Source organism: Sinocyclocheilus anshuiensis, unplaced genomic scaffold (genome assembly GCF_001515605.1).
Source record: "Sinocyclocheilus anshuiensis isolate Anshui unplaced genomic scaffold, SAMN03320099.WGS_v1.1 scaffold740, whole genome shotgun sequence".
NCBI classification, from domain to species: Eukaryota; Metazoa; Chordata; class Actinopteri; order Cypriniformes; family Cyprinidae; genus Sinocyclocheilus; species Sinocyclocheilus anshuiensis.
In genome coordinates, this window is record NW_015554112.1 from 157,737 (window position 1) to 171,450 (window position 13,714).

The 13,714-nt window shown below is 35.8% G+C and overlaps 2 protein-coding genes and 1 long non-coding RNA gene across 11 annotated transcripts in view; 2 read left to right on the forward strand and 1 right to left on the reverse strand.

Moving 5' to 3' along the window:
• actmap (actin maturation protease) overlaps nt 1-1,106 on the forward strand; it is a 9,341-nt gene extending 8,235 nt beyond the window's left edge. For all 9 annotated transcript variants that reach the window (XM_016462162.1, XM_016462166.1, XM_016462160.1 and 6 more), the window contains 2 exons: nt 300-370; nt 471-1,106. In XM_016462162.1, coding sequence (XP_016317648.1) covers nt 300-370; nt 471-802 — 403 coding nt within the window. In that variant the 3' untranslated portion in view covers nt 803-1,106. The remainder of the gene's footprint in view (nt 1-299; nt 371-470) is intronic.
• A 1,339-nt stretch (nt 1,107-2,445) lies between these two features.
• Nucleotides 2,446-4,268, forward strand: LOC107669774 (uncharacterized). Its single transcript, XR_001632033.1, has 2 exons — nt 2,446-3,889; nt 4,098-4,268. It is a non-coding gene; the product is annotated as an uncharacterized LOC107669774 (long non-coding RNA).
• itpkcb (inositol-trisphosphate 3-kinase Cb) overlaps nt 4,149-13,714 on the reverse strand; it is a 13,036-nt gene continuing 3,470 nt past the window's right edge. The window contains 6 exon segments of the mRNA XM_016462155.1: nt 4,149-4,857; nt 4,979-5,050; nt 5,880-6,017; nt 6,564-6,732; nt 8,012-8,225; nt 8,328-8,427. Of these exon segments, the coding sequence (XP_016317641.1) occupies nt 4,642-4,857; nt 4,979-5,050; nt 5,880-6,017; nt 6,564-6,732; nt 8,012-8,225; nt 8,328-8,427 (909 nt within the window). The 3' untranslated portion in view covers nt 4,149-4,641.

The window sequence follows — 13,714 nt, forward strand, 5'->3', positions numbered from 1 at the left end:
CTTTTTTTATCACTTTTCTGAAACATTTTATTATTATTATCATTATTTATTTATTTTTGATTATTATTATTATTATTTTACCTCCTGGCCTCTTTTTGTTTTGTTCACTGTTTTCTGAATTAACTATTTTTTATTTTTTATTTTATTTCTAGACCTCTCAACTGCCAACTCTGTTTGCAAGTGCTAACATAATCAAATAAAACATAATACATATTCATAGCCATGTGCATATTACACTGTTTAATGAATGACATCTATTTAGAAAGATTGTAGTTGTGTTCCTGACAGCTCTGGCACAGATATGATGAGGATTTTAATCATGAGCCCTGTTTACGCAATGGCCACAAAGCCCACTGGGCAGTCGTCTCAGGTGAGACTAAACAATTAACAAACTCAATAAGTTGAAAGCTATGTTACAAAGTTATATGACGAAACAATTCTTCAGTCTAATAATATCTGTCTTTATCCAGGTATATTATTAGGCTTAAGACAGGGGTGCGTGGACAGCGAACACTTCCCCCCTGACGTCACACTTCCCTGGCTGCATCTCTCTCAGAATGAGGCTTCTGTCTCTTGGCCGACCGATGACATTAAAGAGGTGTTTGTTCTGGCTAAGCAGGGGAAGAGTTTACGTTACCAGCTGTGGAAGTTTGAGCTGGTAACACAGAGCAACTGTCAACTCAAGGAGATGGACCCTCAGAGAGCCAGCGATGGGACGCGTTACGTGCTTCCTCCTGGTGGCATACAGGATGGTCTGGCAGGACAAGCACTGCTGCTCCTCACCAACACACAGATGAGCTGATCAAGAACACCGAAGACTCTTCTACAGGAGCTGGTTGCACACCTGTATTTTCAGTCCTCATCCACTAGGTGTCGCTATAGTTCGAGTGTTTCTAAATGTGCTGAGCGAAATACGATGTGATAGTTGGTTCTTTAAACCTAAGAGACTGATGCAGAATAAGGTAATTATACTGCATAGGATATTAGGATTTCACAATGAAGAATGGTTACAGAGATAGATTCTTATTTGTAGTTTGGTTTGAAATATATTTCACAAGCTTTTGAAACAAAAGTGGTTTTAAAGAATAAACTGCTAGATTTTCTCATTGTGTGGTTCAAATCCTTCTGTTTTGTAATTGTGGTGTCTGCTAGCTCTCAAGTTTGTGCAACAATTTAAATGGTTTTGACTGTTGTATTTAACAGCATTTAGACAGTTAACTGTTTTGTTGACATGAGGACCAGTATGAGGTAATCCTCTTGACTAATCTGAACATTCGGTTCGGTTCAGGACAAACAAACTGAACGGAGGATGTAAGTCAGATGTCATTTACTGATGACCCTCAGTAATAGAACAAAGTGTTCAGCTGTTCTGATGTCGTCCAGCGGTTTCAGAACCTTTCTGTTGTGCAACTTGAGGAAGATGTCCAAATGTCCAAAACTGGCTCCTCACTCATGTTTTATTCCATATAATGAATTTATTTATTGTGTCTTTTAAAAATGTTTTTGAAAGAGGTGTCTTATGCTCACCAAGGCTGCATTTATTTTATTTTAAAAATACAGTAATATTGTGAAGTATTACAGGTTAATGTGACTAGTGCTTTCATTATTAATATCTTTTAAAATGCATTTTTTTTCTTGTGACGGCAAAGCTGAATTTTCAGCAGCCTTTACTCCAGAGCTGCGTTCAGCCCCGACAAAACGGTGCAAAACGTTTTAAACGGGAACGGTGGTGCGTTGAACACACTGTTCTGATGACGCAAGAGTAGCAACTATGGCAGCTGAGAAGGCCATTCTTTGTGTTCTTTTTGAAGAATTTTCGGAGCCTGATGAAATCAGTATAAATACATGTTTAATAGGCTACTGCAAAATATGCTCGATGTTACAGTCACTGCCCTTGCCGTCCAGAATAAAAGAGAACATCCCAATCGAGTGACAAGGGATTTGTGGAAACTGTGGTTCCTAATTATTGTGATCAAACATTTGCCTCACATTTCAGGATGAAAAGACAAACATTTCAGGTGAAGGATAATCCACTTCTTACCTCCGCTCTATATGGCCTTATTCTTTTTATTGTATTAGGCTTATCATTATTGCTGATCACTGTTGTTGTGCTATGGTATTGTAATATTTACCATTATATAATCAGGAATATAGAAAAGTTTATGAAAGTGGCACTCCACAATACAATCGCAAAATATATAAATATGTATAGCATTTTTATGTTACATTAATCAGTGTCTAGCACACCTTCCTAAGGAAAGGATATGGACCAGAAGACATTGCAATTACTAAATGATAAAATTTTTGTGGAAGTGATTGTCATTTTAACTTCACTTTAATGTAAATTAATTTCTTTAAAAAACTAACTGAATCCAATCAGTATGGTAGTGTTTTGATGATCATTTCTTTTAGTAATGGTGAATCAGGAAGTGAACAGGAGAAACACAGTATGTTATACAATAATAGTTCCAGTTTATTGTATTATATTATTGGCTTTCAAGACAATGATTCAAGGTGATGCAAGTACAGGCATTCAGCATGTCCCTATTGCAATTAAACTGTTGTCTCAAACTGTATTAAATGGACTGAGACAACTCAAAAAGGCATCACACTGTCCAGTTCTCTTTCCAATATAAAACATGTCATCTAAAACATGCAGTACGGTAGCTAGAAACCAATTTCAACAATTTGAATGACTCACAATACTTTGTATAATTTGTAAACAATGCAGTGGATCTCCAAAAGAATGTGTGAGACATTTAGTTCACTGTTTCCAGAGTCAGATGGGGAAATACTGACGGTTGGAATGTTGTGTTGGAACGTTGACAGACACACCAACAGACAGTGTGCAGGTCCGTTCAAGACAGAAAATACAATCTCTAAAGCTGTAAGATAAAAAAAACACACAGTGGTAGAACATCATGTTTTGTAAACTAACGTCAACAAAAAGTATCCAGGTGAGGTAATCACTTTAATATAATGGTTGTGATATTGCATGTGGATGTGCAAGAGGATATGATCTTTTCATGGCTATATCGGAGTTACTCTGAGTTCAGAGTTACATCCTGAAGCAAACATGAAGTGACGATGGGAAAATGTTTTGCTCGTCTTTTTTTAAAGCTGACCACAGCACCTAATTTGAGAACTACTGCGTATCAGCAATGAGATGACATCAGTGGCCCTAACACTTACAATCTGCTCATGCACACCAAAATAAATTTTCCACCACAGTTGAGAGATTAACCATCAGATTTGTTCTTCATGCAAATAAGCTATGATCACTATGAAGCTGAACTCCACAGTGCCTGCTATGGTGTGGAAAGAGCTGAGGTTGGAGGTCATTCTGCTGCGTGTACCAACACAAAAGCTCACAAAACTCACCAAAAAAAATCAGTTTAATAGTCGTTGGTCCACATAAAGATGGATAACCTCTCAAACTTAATCTAAATTTGCATGCATTTGGCTAACCTAGAAAGCAACCCATCTGACGAACACTGCAAACAGGCCAGTCACTCATTGGTTACCTTAAAAACCAATGAACTAAGTGTGAACAAGCTGTTCCAGCAACAAGTGTATATGTCTATCAATTATACCTGTTAGCTTGTGTGTCTATGTAACCAAGGCTAGTTTTAAGAAGCACTGCATCTATTTCTCATCAATAAAGTACAATCTTGGTAGGGTTTAACTATCCTCATTGTCTTGGGCGGTTAGTTAAGTTGACTCTACGACCTTATTTCTGACAAACGCCAATCCGTTTTAGAAGAGAGAGTCATGGAAATATCATACACCGCATGTGTCATCAAGATTAGACGACCACAGGAAATAAAAAAGCGGCAGTCGGCCTGTAGTTTGGCACTTAGACCACCTTTCAGAAATAAATGAGGTATGGGTTAGACCAGTGGTTCCCAACCCTGGTCCTGGAGGCACCCCAAAAATGCATGTTTTGCATGTCTCCTTAATCAAACACACCTGATTCAGATCATCAGCTCATTAGTAGAGACTCCAAGACCTGAAATTGGTGTGTCAGAGAAAGGAGACATGCAAAATGTGCAGTGTTGGGGTGCCTCCAGGACCAGGGTTGGGAACCACTGGCTTAGACTACAGAAATAAAACAAAATTAAATCAAAAACCTTAATTATTATAATATATAAAAAAAAAATAAAATTAGCACTATTTACATAACCATGGAAACCCAAAGAAAAATTTACAAGGAAAACAAAACAAAAAGCACATTCCAGTTTGATAGTGTTATCATCATTTTTGTAGGTAACCCCCCCCCCCCAAAAAACAAGTGAACGTAGCATATATTCTTAAAAGAATAATCATGGCTGTGCGCCCTTAAAATGATAGTTTCTTCTCATCTGTTGCTCCTCAAGTCTGTGTGGGTTCAGTATCTGTGTCTTTTGACTGTGGTGGAGCTTCTGTGGATCTGCAGCACCACACGTGCAAAAAAAAGAATTAAGGACGTGAGCTTGTCGACAAAATGTGCTTGAGTTTTTCCACTCATATTTTGTTCGCTTTTTATCTCTCCGACAGCACAAGAGCACACTCATCTCAGGACTAATATCCTGTTGTGTGCCTCCCTCCATCAACGTGTCCCTACACGTGATGCTTCGGGCTCAGGCACGTTCTGTGCATCCATCAGGGTGAGGTCACGTCCTGCAGCATGTCTCCAAAGATCTGAATGAGGTTGTCCAGACCCCACAGGTAGCCGTCCTCCCGGTTTCCCTCGGCCCAGGGCGTGCGGTGGTCCAGGGTTTGGGGTGGTGGCAGTGGGACGGTTTTACCAAAGTCAATCATCCATACTCGGGCCAGGCCTGAAGCATCATGCACGAATAGCAAAGAACTCCCAACCACCTGATGAGAGACAGAACAGTTTACAGGGCAAAGTTTTAAGCTTATGAAACATGACTACTTGTGTTCCAGAGATAAAATTGATTTGAAATATTTCACAACATGGAAAGAACAGATTCCTCACCTGATGTGTCCTGAAGAACTCTGATGTCTCTAGAGCGCTGCTCAGCTCCTCCAGCCTCTGTAGATAACTCCTCTGAAGGAAAAAAAAAAAAAGTTCAAGACAACTGTAATTAGCCATTGCCAGTTCTTGGATCCTGATTGGTTAATACAGCTTCCCAGTGCTGCCAAAATGCATAATATAGCACTATTGCAGAAACACCTGAAAGTTCTGTATAAAAATACTGTAAATTATAGCCAGAAACATATGTATGTACATTACAATATAGGTCTAGAAATTATGGAAAATGAATTTGCTTCCCCCATAAAAATAAATAAATGAAGGTATACAATTATTTACTATATGTGACCCTGGCTGTGAAAACCCAGCTAAAGTCATTTTTTGGTGATTTACTTTCTACATAAAATCATCCTTCATAAGGTAAAGAACATTGTGAAAATGTAACCTTGATATCTTTAATATTGACTGATTAAGACCATGTCAAAGATTTAAATCATAGTGAAATTAATGGTTGAAATCAAACTTTGAGACTTATCTCATAATTAGATTTTGAGACTTTAGCCTGGATTTCACAGAGAGGGTCACATATTTGTCCAGTGAAATTAATGAATTCACTTAATAAAATAATATTTTAATGAAAATTTTTGTCCTTATCTTTTGTGCTTTTTTAAATATAGTAACACCTGTCAGCTATAGCTACAGTAATAATGTAGCAGGGCCTCTCATTTATTTCTTAATTTGACAAAAGTCACTGAAGGTCAGAACAGCACTTTAGAGAAATCAACATTATTTGTTTTTCACAAGTATGATTATCAAATAAAACAGGAAAGTCACTGGCTAAAGTTAATGAAATAAAAGCTCCAGTGCAGTCTTAAAACAGTCCATTTCCTTTGAAGCAACGTACCAGTAACTGTGTGTTTCCATCCGCAAAGTCACTCAAGGCCTCCATCACCTGCTCCTTATGTTTGGTTTTTTTAAAGCTGGTGTTGCATGTGCCATCTGCTTTCTAAAAAGAAACACAAAGAGTGTGAACAGAGTTGAGCTCATGTTAATGCTTCTTGTTTTTAATAGTAACAAAAAAGTGCAAATTTGTAAATGTCATATCTATAAACAGCAAACATGCATTCAGGAAAGTAGCTATGATGTACATTTACTACTTTAAGTCACCATTTATACCTATATCACAGATAACATCTCATTGGTTTTACTAATCACATCTATAAATAGATTTTGTTTTATTAATGATGTTATCTGTATCTCTTAAAATACTATATATGTCTATATATATAGACACACACCCCTAAGACTTTTTTAATCTCTTATAATCACCAAGGCTGCATTCATTTGATCAAAATACAGTAAAAACTGTTATATTATGAAATATTCTTAATTAATATTCATAATCCTAACTATTCTTAATTCTTAGTTAAATATTCTTAATTAATTTGATCAAAAATACAAAAGAAAGTTTTATTGTGAAATATTCTTAATTAAATATTCGTAATTAGAATTTAAAATAACGGATTCGTATTTTAATATATTTTTTAAATGTTATTTATTCCTGTGAAGTCAAAGCTGAATTTTCAGCAGTCTTCAATGTCACATGATCTTTCACAAATCATGATCCGGTAGTCAAGAAACATTTTTTGTGGAAACGACTGGGCGCTCCTGGATCCACAGCCACCATTTTTTCATACATGTCCTTCCTAAGACGAGGACGCTCACGGGCCTTTACCAGCTCTTCTTCCAGGTATGTCCTGTGGTAAAAAGACCCAATTAATCACACCACAGCCTTCACACATCAGTTTGTGACGTCAACCTCACTCTGCCACCTTCTGCATGTGTGCGTGTGCAGGGCTGTACGTTAACTTTTGTTTCACATAGCACTGGTGCTACAGAGGTTGAAAGTTTTGTAGCACAGGCCAAAAAGTTGTAGCACAAGTATAAAACGTCTGTTATCATGTCTGAAACAAACACAAGTAATGGAGTTCATCACTTAAACAGGCACTGATGTTCCATACAGAGCACAAAAAATACAAACCATCACAAAAATTGTTTTAGACAAAGTTTTCTTAATTTGCTAAAAATGGAAGAGTGCAGAAACATAACACCTCTTACACCTTAACAAAATATAAAATAAAAAAACAATGGCAGACATTTAGGCCAAAGTGAGAAAAAATAAAAATCTTTGTCATTATTTTATCTTTGTTATTACAAAATAAGAACAAAGATATACATTACAAATACACATAATATACAAATAAAACAAATAGTGCTTTATTTTTCAGGTACAGCATTTAGCAGTAGCATTCAAGAAATTGAATGAACAAATATTAAAATAAAACACTATACATCAATTATACTTTTTTTTTTTTACAATTATATTATTTTTTTTAAAGCAACTGACTGATGATAAGTTCATCAGTCAAGAGCAGTGAGCAGATTTTTTCTGTGTTTTGTTGTTTTACTAACATTAAAAGAATAGTTCACCAAAAATGAAAATTCTGTCATCTGTCTTTCAGTAGTGTTTCATTTTTATACCATTCATTTGCTTAAGTTGTTTTAAACCTGAATTAGTTTATTTCGTCTGTTGAACATAAAAGTTATTTTTGAAGAATGTGGGTAACCAAGCAGTTGCTGGTAATTTTTTCCTACTGTAAAAGTCAGTGTGGACCAGCTAATGTTTAGTTACTCACATTCTTCAAAATATCGTCTTTTGTGTTCAGCACAAGAAATAAATTAATACAGGTTTGGGACAAAATGTGAGTGAGTAAATAATGACAGAAATTTAAATTTTTTGGGTGAACTATCCCTTTAATGACAGACAAGGTTCAATGGAAAACTGAAAGCAACACAAGAGAAAATTATTGAGACAAAGTTTTGCAAAAAAAAACTGGTGTGTGTTTTATTCTTTACTATACATTTAGTTTGTTTGGTTAGGGCGGTTTTGGAGTTGGGCGGTTTTAACAAATAAGATCTTTGTAAAAAAAAAATCCAAACATCTCTATTCTCTTTAATCTCTAAGCTTTTTTTCACCTGCTTCCCATCTTGCAATCCATGATTGAAGGGGAGTCGAAGTCAGTCAGCAGATCATCCATTAGGTTGTAATCCTGGTCGTTCTGCTGCACAATACCATAGTAACCAGGTACAAACGGCCGGAGGTTGTCATTCATCAGCTTCTCCAGACACTGCTGCTCACATTCACAATACTTCTTCAACAGTTTCCCATACTCGCCTGCCTGGAAATGATCTACACACAAAGAGGCAAAAACAGCGTTCATTTCATCAGTCCAAAATGATGGGCAGCAATCAGGATACAGGATGCAATACAGGAAGGAGAATTTGTTTTTACCTGCGTGGCCTGCGAGCTGAACCCAAGGATATAGTTTCTTAAATGAAACCACAAATGGAGAGCAATGCACCATGGTCTTTAACTTCCTCCACGATTTAGCCTGAAATCAAAGATCACATATGCACAGATGAGACCAACATACTGCATTTTCTTTCATTTATTTTCAAAACAGAACAGACTAAATACGTGAAAACTATACTGATTTGTGAAACAAACCACATCTTTTTTTCTCTAAACAAACATTTAGTGTCTAGACTGAGTTTCTGTAAAAACACTGACACCGTTTTTTTAGGCATTGGAACTAAAGTCCCAGACTGAGTGAGGACTTTATCAGCGACACAAGGTCAACAAAGAAGCCGTGACGCACACAGCCTCACAGACAGGTTATTGATTATACAGCTCTGATCGATGAGGAATGTGTGAGTGTGGGAAATGACTTAACCCAGCTGTTTGCAAGGGAACTAGAAAAACCTCTTCATGACGTCCTGGGATGCCACTCAAACTTTCACAATCACTGACAACCTCCTTCCATAATTCCTTCAATGTTTCTTGTTTGATCTGTTTTTCAGTTGCTTTGACAGGAACACAGAAACAACATAAAAACTCTTCCTGGAATGAGCAGTTTACAGAATATGCTTGGTCCCGGACCTTATATAACTTGTGAAAAACTCACATACAAATACTGGAGAATACTACTTAAAAAAAAAAAAAAAAAGTTTTTGAGTTTAGAGGAAAAAAATGATGATGAATTAAAGTTACAAAAATATAAAATTAAAACAATTATATAATTGTTATTATGATCACAACAACAATTTGTAATGACATTATTTTATATTAAATTGGGAAAATGCAAAAAAGCATTTCTCTCTTGGTCTGTCCCCTTTCAGGTCTCTTTTCTTTTGTCCCCTTTACAATTCAGACATTCATTCCCTTCTTCCAAACCATCCCCCCTCTCAACGTGTGCTCTGTAAAGTCGACAGCTCGCTCTCCACAGTTAGATGTAATTCAGTCTGTCCTCTCTGTTCCTGAATGACCCCCTTTGACGACACTATAGCCAACAGGGGACAGACGACACCTCATAAAAAGCCTCTGTATTTCTTCCTGTCCTTCTGCATAATTATACACACTTCTTGAAACTTCAGGCAAAGTATTAATTACAATTCACTTTCAAAACAGGCACATGCGCTGCAGTTTATGAACGGAAACAGTATTTCATATATTTAGACATGAAAATTTCTTGCCCAAAATGACTTTATCTATTGTGAAAAGTCAAACTGATAATATCCACCATTGTTAAACAATTACAGCATTATGTTTAATGCTTAAATACCTCATATCTCAATTTTGATTGCAAAATATGCTAACGACTCACGACTGCCACTCCCATTCTAATAATTCTAGAATATGAGCTGTTGTCACGGTGGTAATGGCCAGGCTTTGAGGAGAGTCAAAGTGAGATCCACCCCTGGGTCAAAGGTCAAAGGTCAAACCCACCCTGGACAAACAGAGCCGCTCTATCTTCATGTCTGACTTATCTCAAGGACACACACACACACACACACACACACACACAAAGATGGTTTATTTCAGGGTCATTTGTCAGGTTACTGTTAATAGCAACAGTAACCTGACAAATGACCCTGAAATAAACCATCTTTACAGATCTTTACAGATTAAACCATCTAAACAGATCTACTGCATATCTGACCCACAGAACCCTTTTCTTACAGATTATATATTTTATTACAGCATACTTGATAAATAGAAAGTTCAAAAGATCAGAATTGATTTAAAACAGAAAACTTTTGTAACATTATAAATGTTAGCACTGTCACTTTAGATAACTTTAATGCATCCTGGCTGAAAAGTATTTTTTAAAAAAACGAAATCTTACTGACCCCAAACTTTTGAATGGTAGTGTGTCTTACATAAAATAAACAAACAAAAAAAAAAAAAAACTTGCTTCACTGCTTTATATTATTTGAAAAATGTATTTAATTCAAAGACTACATATCAAAAAATGGCACATGCATTTTAAAATAGATTTTTAAAGATTTTTCCTTTGCTATAACATGGACACTCCTATTTGTCATTGACCCTTTTGTCAAATCGACCCAGCAGTGTGTACGTGTGTGTGTGTGTGTGTGTGTGTGTGTGTGTGTGTTGAAAATACTGTCATCATTTACTTTTTTTTTTTTTTTTTTTTTTTTTCAAAAAAAAAAAAAAAAAAAAAAAAAAACTTGCTTCACTGCTTTATATTATTTGAAAAATGTATTTCAGCCAAATAAAACTCATGTAGTGAAACTAATATGAAAACAGAAATGAAAAGCAAAACAAAAACAGGAAACAATATTATACCCCATCATAAAACATGACTTATTGAGAAGGCAAGGTTAGTCCAAGTTGTAAAATGTCATGTGCTGCACCTCCTCAAAAACATATAGATATTTATGATTTAATATTTCATGATATTTGTAATAAAATAGTTTTAAAAATACTTGTGTATTCAAGAAATTAGGAAAATAAGTTATTACTTTGTACTTAATTGTTACACCACATTGATTGTCACACCAATTTGATGTCATTAAATTGATATATATATATATATATATATGAATTATATAAATATAAAATAATTATTAATTAAATTGTTAAGACACCATGTGAATGTCTCTTACCTGGCAAGCAAGACAGCAGGCAGACACAATGTATGCGCAAATACAAGCATGCACAACCACACACTTAAAACACAGACTTCAAACAAGCGTGCAGAGACCCACGAGTCCCGCACTGCCCTGTAACCACACATGCATCCGGGAAGCAGACTGAGCTGTCACACACACACACACACACACACACACACACACTCACATCATGTGCATGGAGCACTGATTACCTCAGCCCTGATAACTCTCTCTCTCTTTCTCTGTTGATTCCAGGTCTTTCACTCACATGCACTTCTGCAGCTCAGCTGTCTCTCTCACCATCTCAGTCCTCTTTATCAGATCTTTCTCAGATGTCTCCTCTACACATTCTTATCTTACTCTCCCTCCCTCTCTGATCCTAATCCACCTTCCTCTGCTAGCTCTCATGAAGCATATACACTCGTCCTGACACTCGTACATTCACTCCCTTCTTACTACATACTGACAAGCTTATAAAGAAATGTGTAAAAGAACACGTGAACAAAGTCATGATATGAGGGCGTTGCTATGTGGTTGCTAGGGTTATCTGAGTGGTTGCTTTTACTCACTGGCCCAAAGGGACCTCATTGTATTTTTTATATTTCCACTTTAGTTTTGGTTTTAGTAATTTTGTTAAGTGCTTTGTCTTTTTTTATTAGTTATTAGTCAGTTATTTTACTCATTTTAATACTTTCATTTATTGCCAAGGCAACATTTTAAACACTATTTTTTTATTATTATTTCATCTTGTATATACATTTTATTTTATTTCAGCCTTATTTCAATGACAGAAAATGATTTTTAATTATTTTTTGTTAACAATAACAACACTACTCCATATACTCTATACTTGGGATCACCAAATACTCAGGTAGTATTGCCCTTATAATTGTAATGCTAATGCATCCCCACCTATAGCTGTCAATCATCCAATCATTTTTAAAACAAACGTTTTAAAGTTTGCCATTACATGTTTTTTAAAAGAAAATTACCATCCGACTTAATGGATATTCTTCAGTTTCTCCTAGCATGAACATGCAACAACTCAAATTATGTAAAATACACTAAATAAATAATTTTAATAAGTATTAGTACATATTAAATTGCTTTTTTTAGTAAGTACTAGTGATTCAAATCAAGTTATAGTGCCGCCGGCCTTGGCAAACACCACTAATGTAATAAATGTGCTTTTCTGGGCTGTTTGCGTTTGAACACGCTGTAAAAACCCCACCCACCCCATCACCCACCTCCTCCCTCACTGCAGCTATCCAATTTCCACTTCTCCCCTCCCTCTCGTTCTTTTGATCTGTCTCTCTTTCTCACTCTCCGTCCTTTTCATAACAAAGATAAACCTGTCCAACAGCTTCACACCCTCAGAGAGCAAAAGAGCCAGGAACGTTGAGACCGAGACAGCTAGATGTCTTTCATTCTTCCTGTAAACTGTTTTCAAGCTAGTATCTTGTATGGAGTGTGTCGCTTTGTCTCAGAAGTGGCGGAACAAGCTTATGGTGTGAAATCAATTGTTTACATCATCGCAAAGTGCAATGATGTGGGATTTGCTCAGCAGGAAAAGAGTCAAAAGTAACTCGCACATACACACAGCTGTAAACAAAGCACAATAATCTGCGTCATGACCACTGAAGTAAGACACAACACAGATTAAGAAAGAGAAGAAGAAACAGAAATGAGAAGCAACACCATATATGGATTCATGGTTACTTAGCAACAAAAGAACCACCCACAACTCAGTTTTCCATGACAGTGTGAGTGATGATGGCTCAATGATGGCATCAGAATGCGTGTCTGTGTAAGTAGGCCTGTGGATGTCAGCAGCTGATGGAGCAGGGTCAAATTATTCAAAAAACGGACCAAAAAAATGTGAATATGCAGGTTAGATGAGTTTAATGTACAGCAAATGCAAAGGAAAAAGATTTGTGCATGATAACAAACAAAATAAACCCTAACAGGGTGATCAAGATCTTCTAGGGTTTATTACAATGGGACTGATAAATAAATAAAATGACTGAATTATTTTAACATGTGAGAAGAATCGTGAAGTGATATGAGAGACTAGCACTGCGATTTAAACTACCATTTAAAAGTTTACGTTTTTTATTTTGAATTCAATACTTTTATTCAGCAAGGACACATTAGGTTGATCATTGAATTGAATCTTGAAAAAAAGCATCACGGTTCCAACAAAAATATTAAGAGGCACAACTGTTTTCAACATGGATAATAACAACAAAAAGGCTGTCAAGCACCAAATGAGCTTATTAGAATTATTCTTGGATCATGTGACACTGTCAATGTCTGCTGAAAAGTCAGCTTTGCCATCACAGGAATAAATTACTATTTGAATTTTAAAAGATTCAAATAGAAAATGGTTCATTTGAGTTGTAATATTTCATAATATTACTGTTTTTTTGGATCAAATAAATGCAGTCTTGGTGAGCATAAAAGATTTCTTTCAAAAACATTTGAACAATATTACAGATGCTTTTGAACGGTAGGAAATAGTTTTTTTTGGTACTGGTCATTTAAACACTGTAGCGCTCATTACTAAAATATTTGACCATAGAATGCTTCTTTTGACCAATCAGAATCCAGAGTATTCCAGTATTCCAGAGAACCATCTAATAAAGAAATGTTGTTTGTAGAATGAAAAAAAAAAAAAAAAAAAAGAGACCCGGGAAAAAAAAA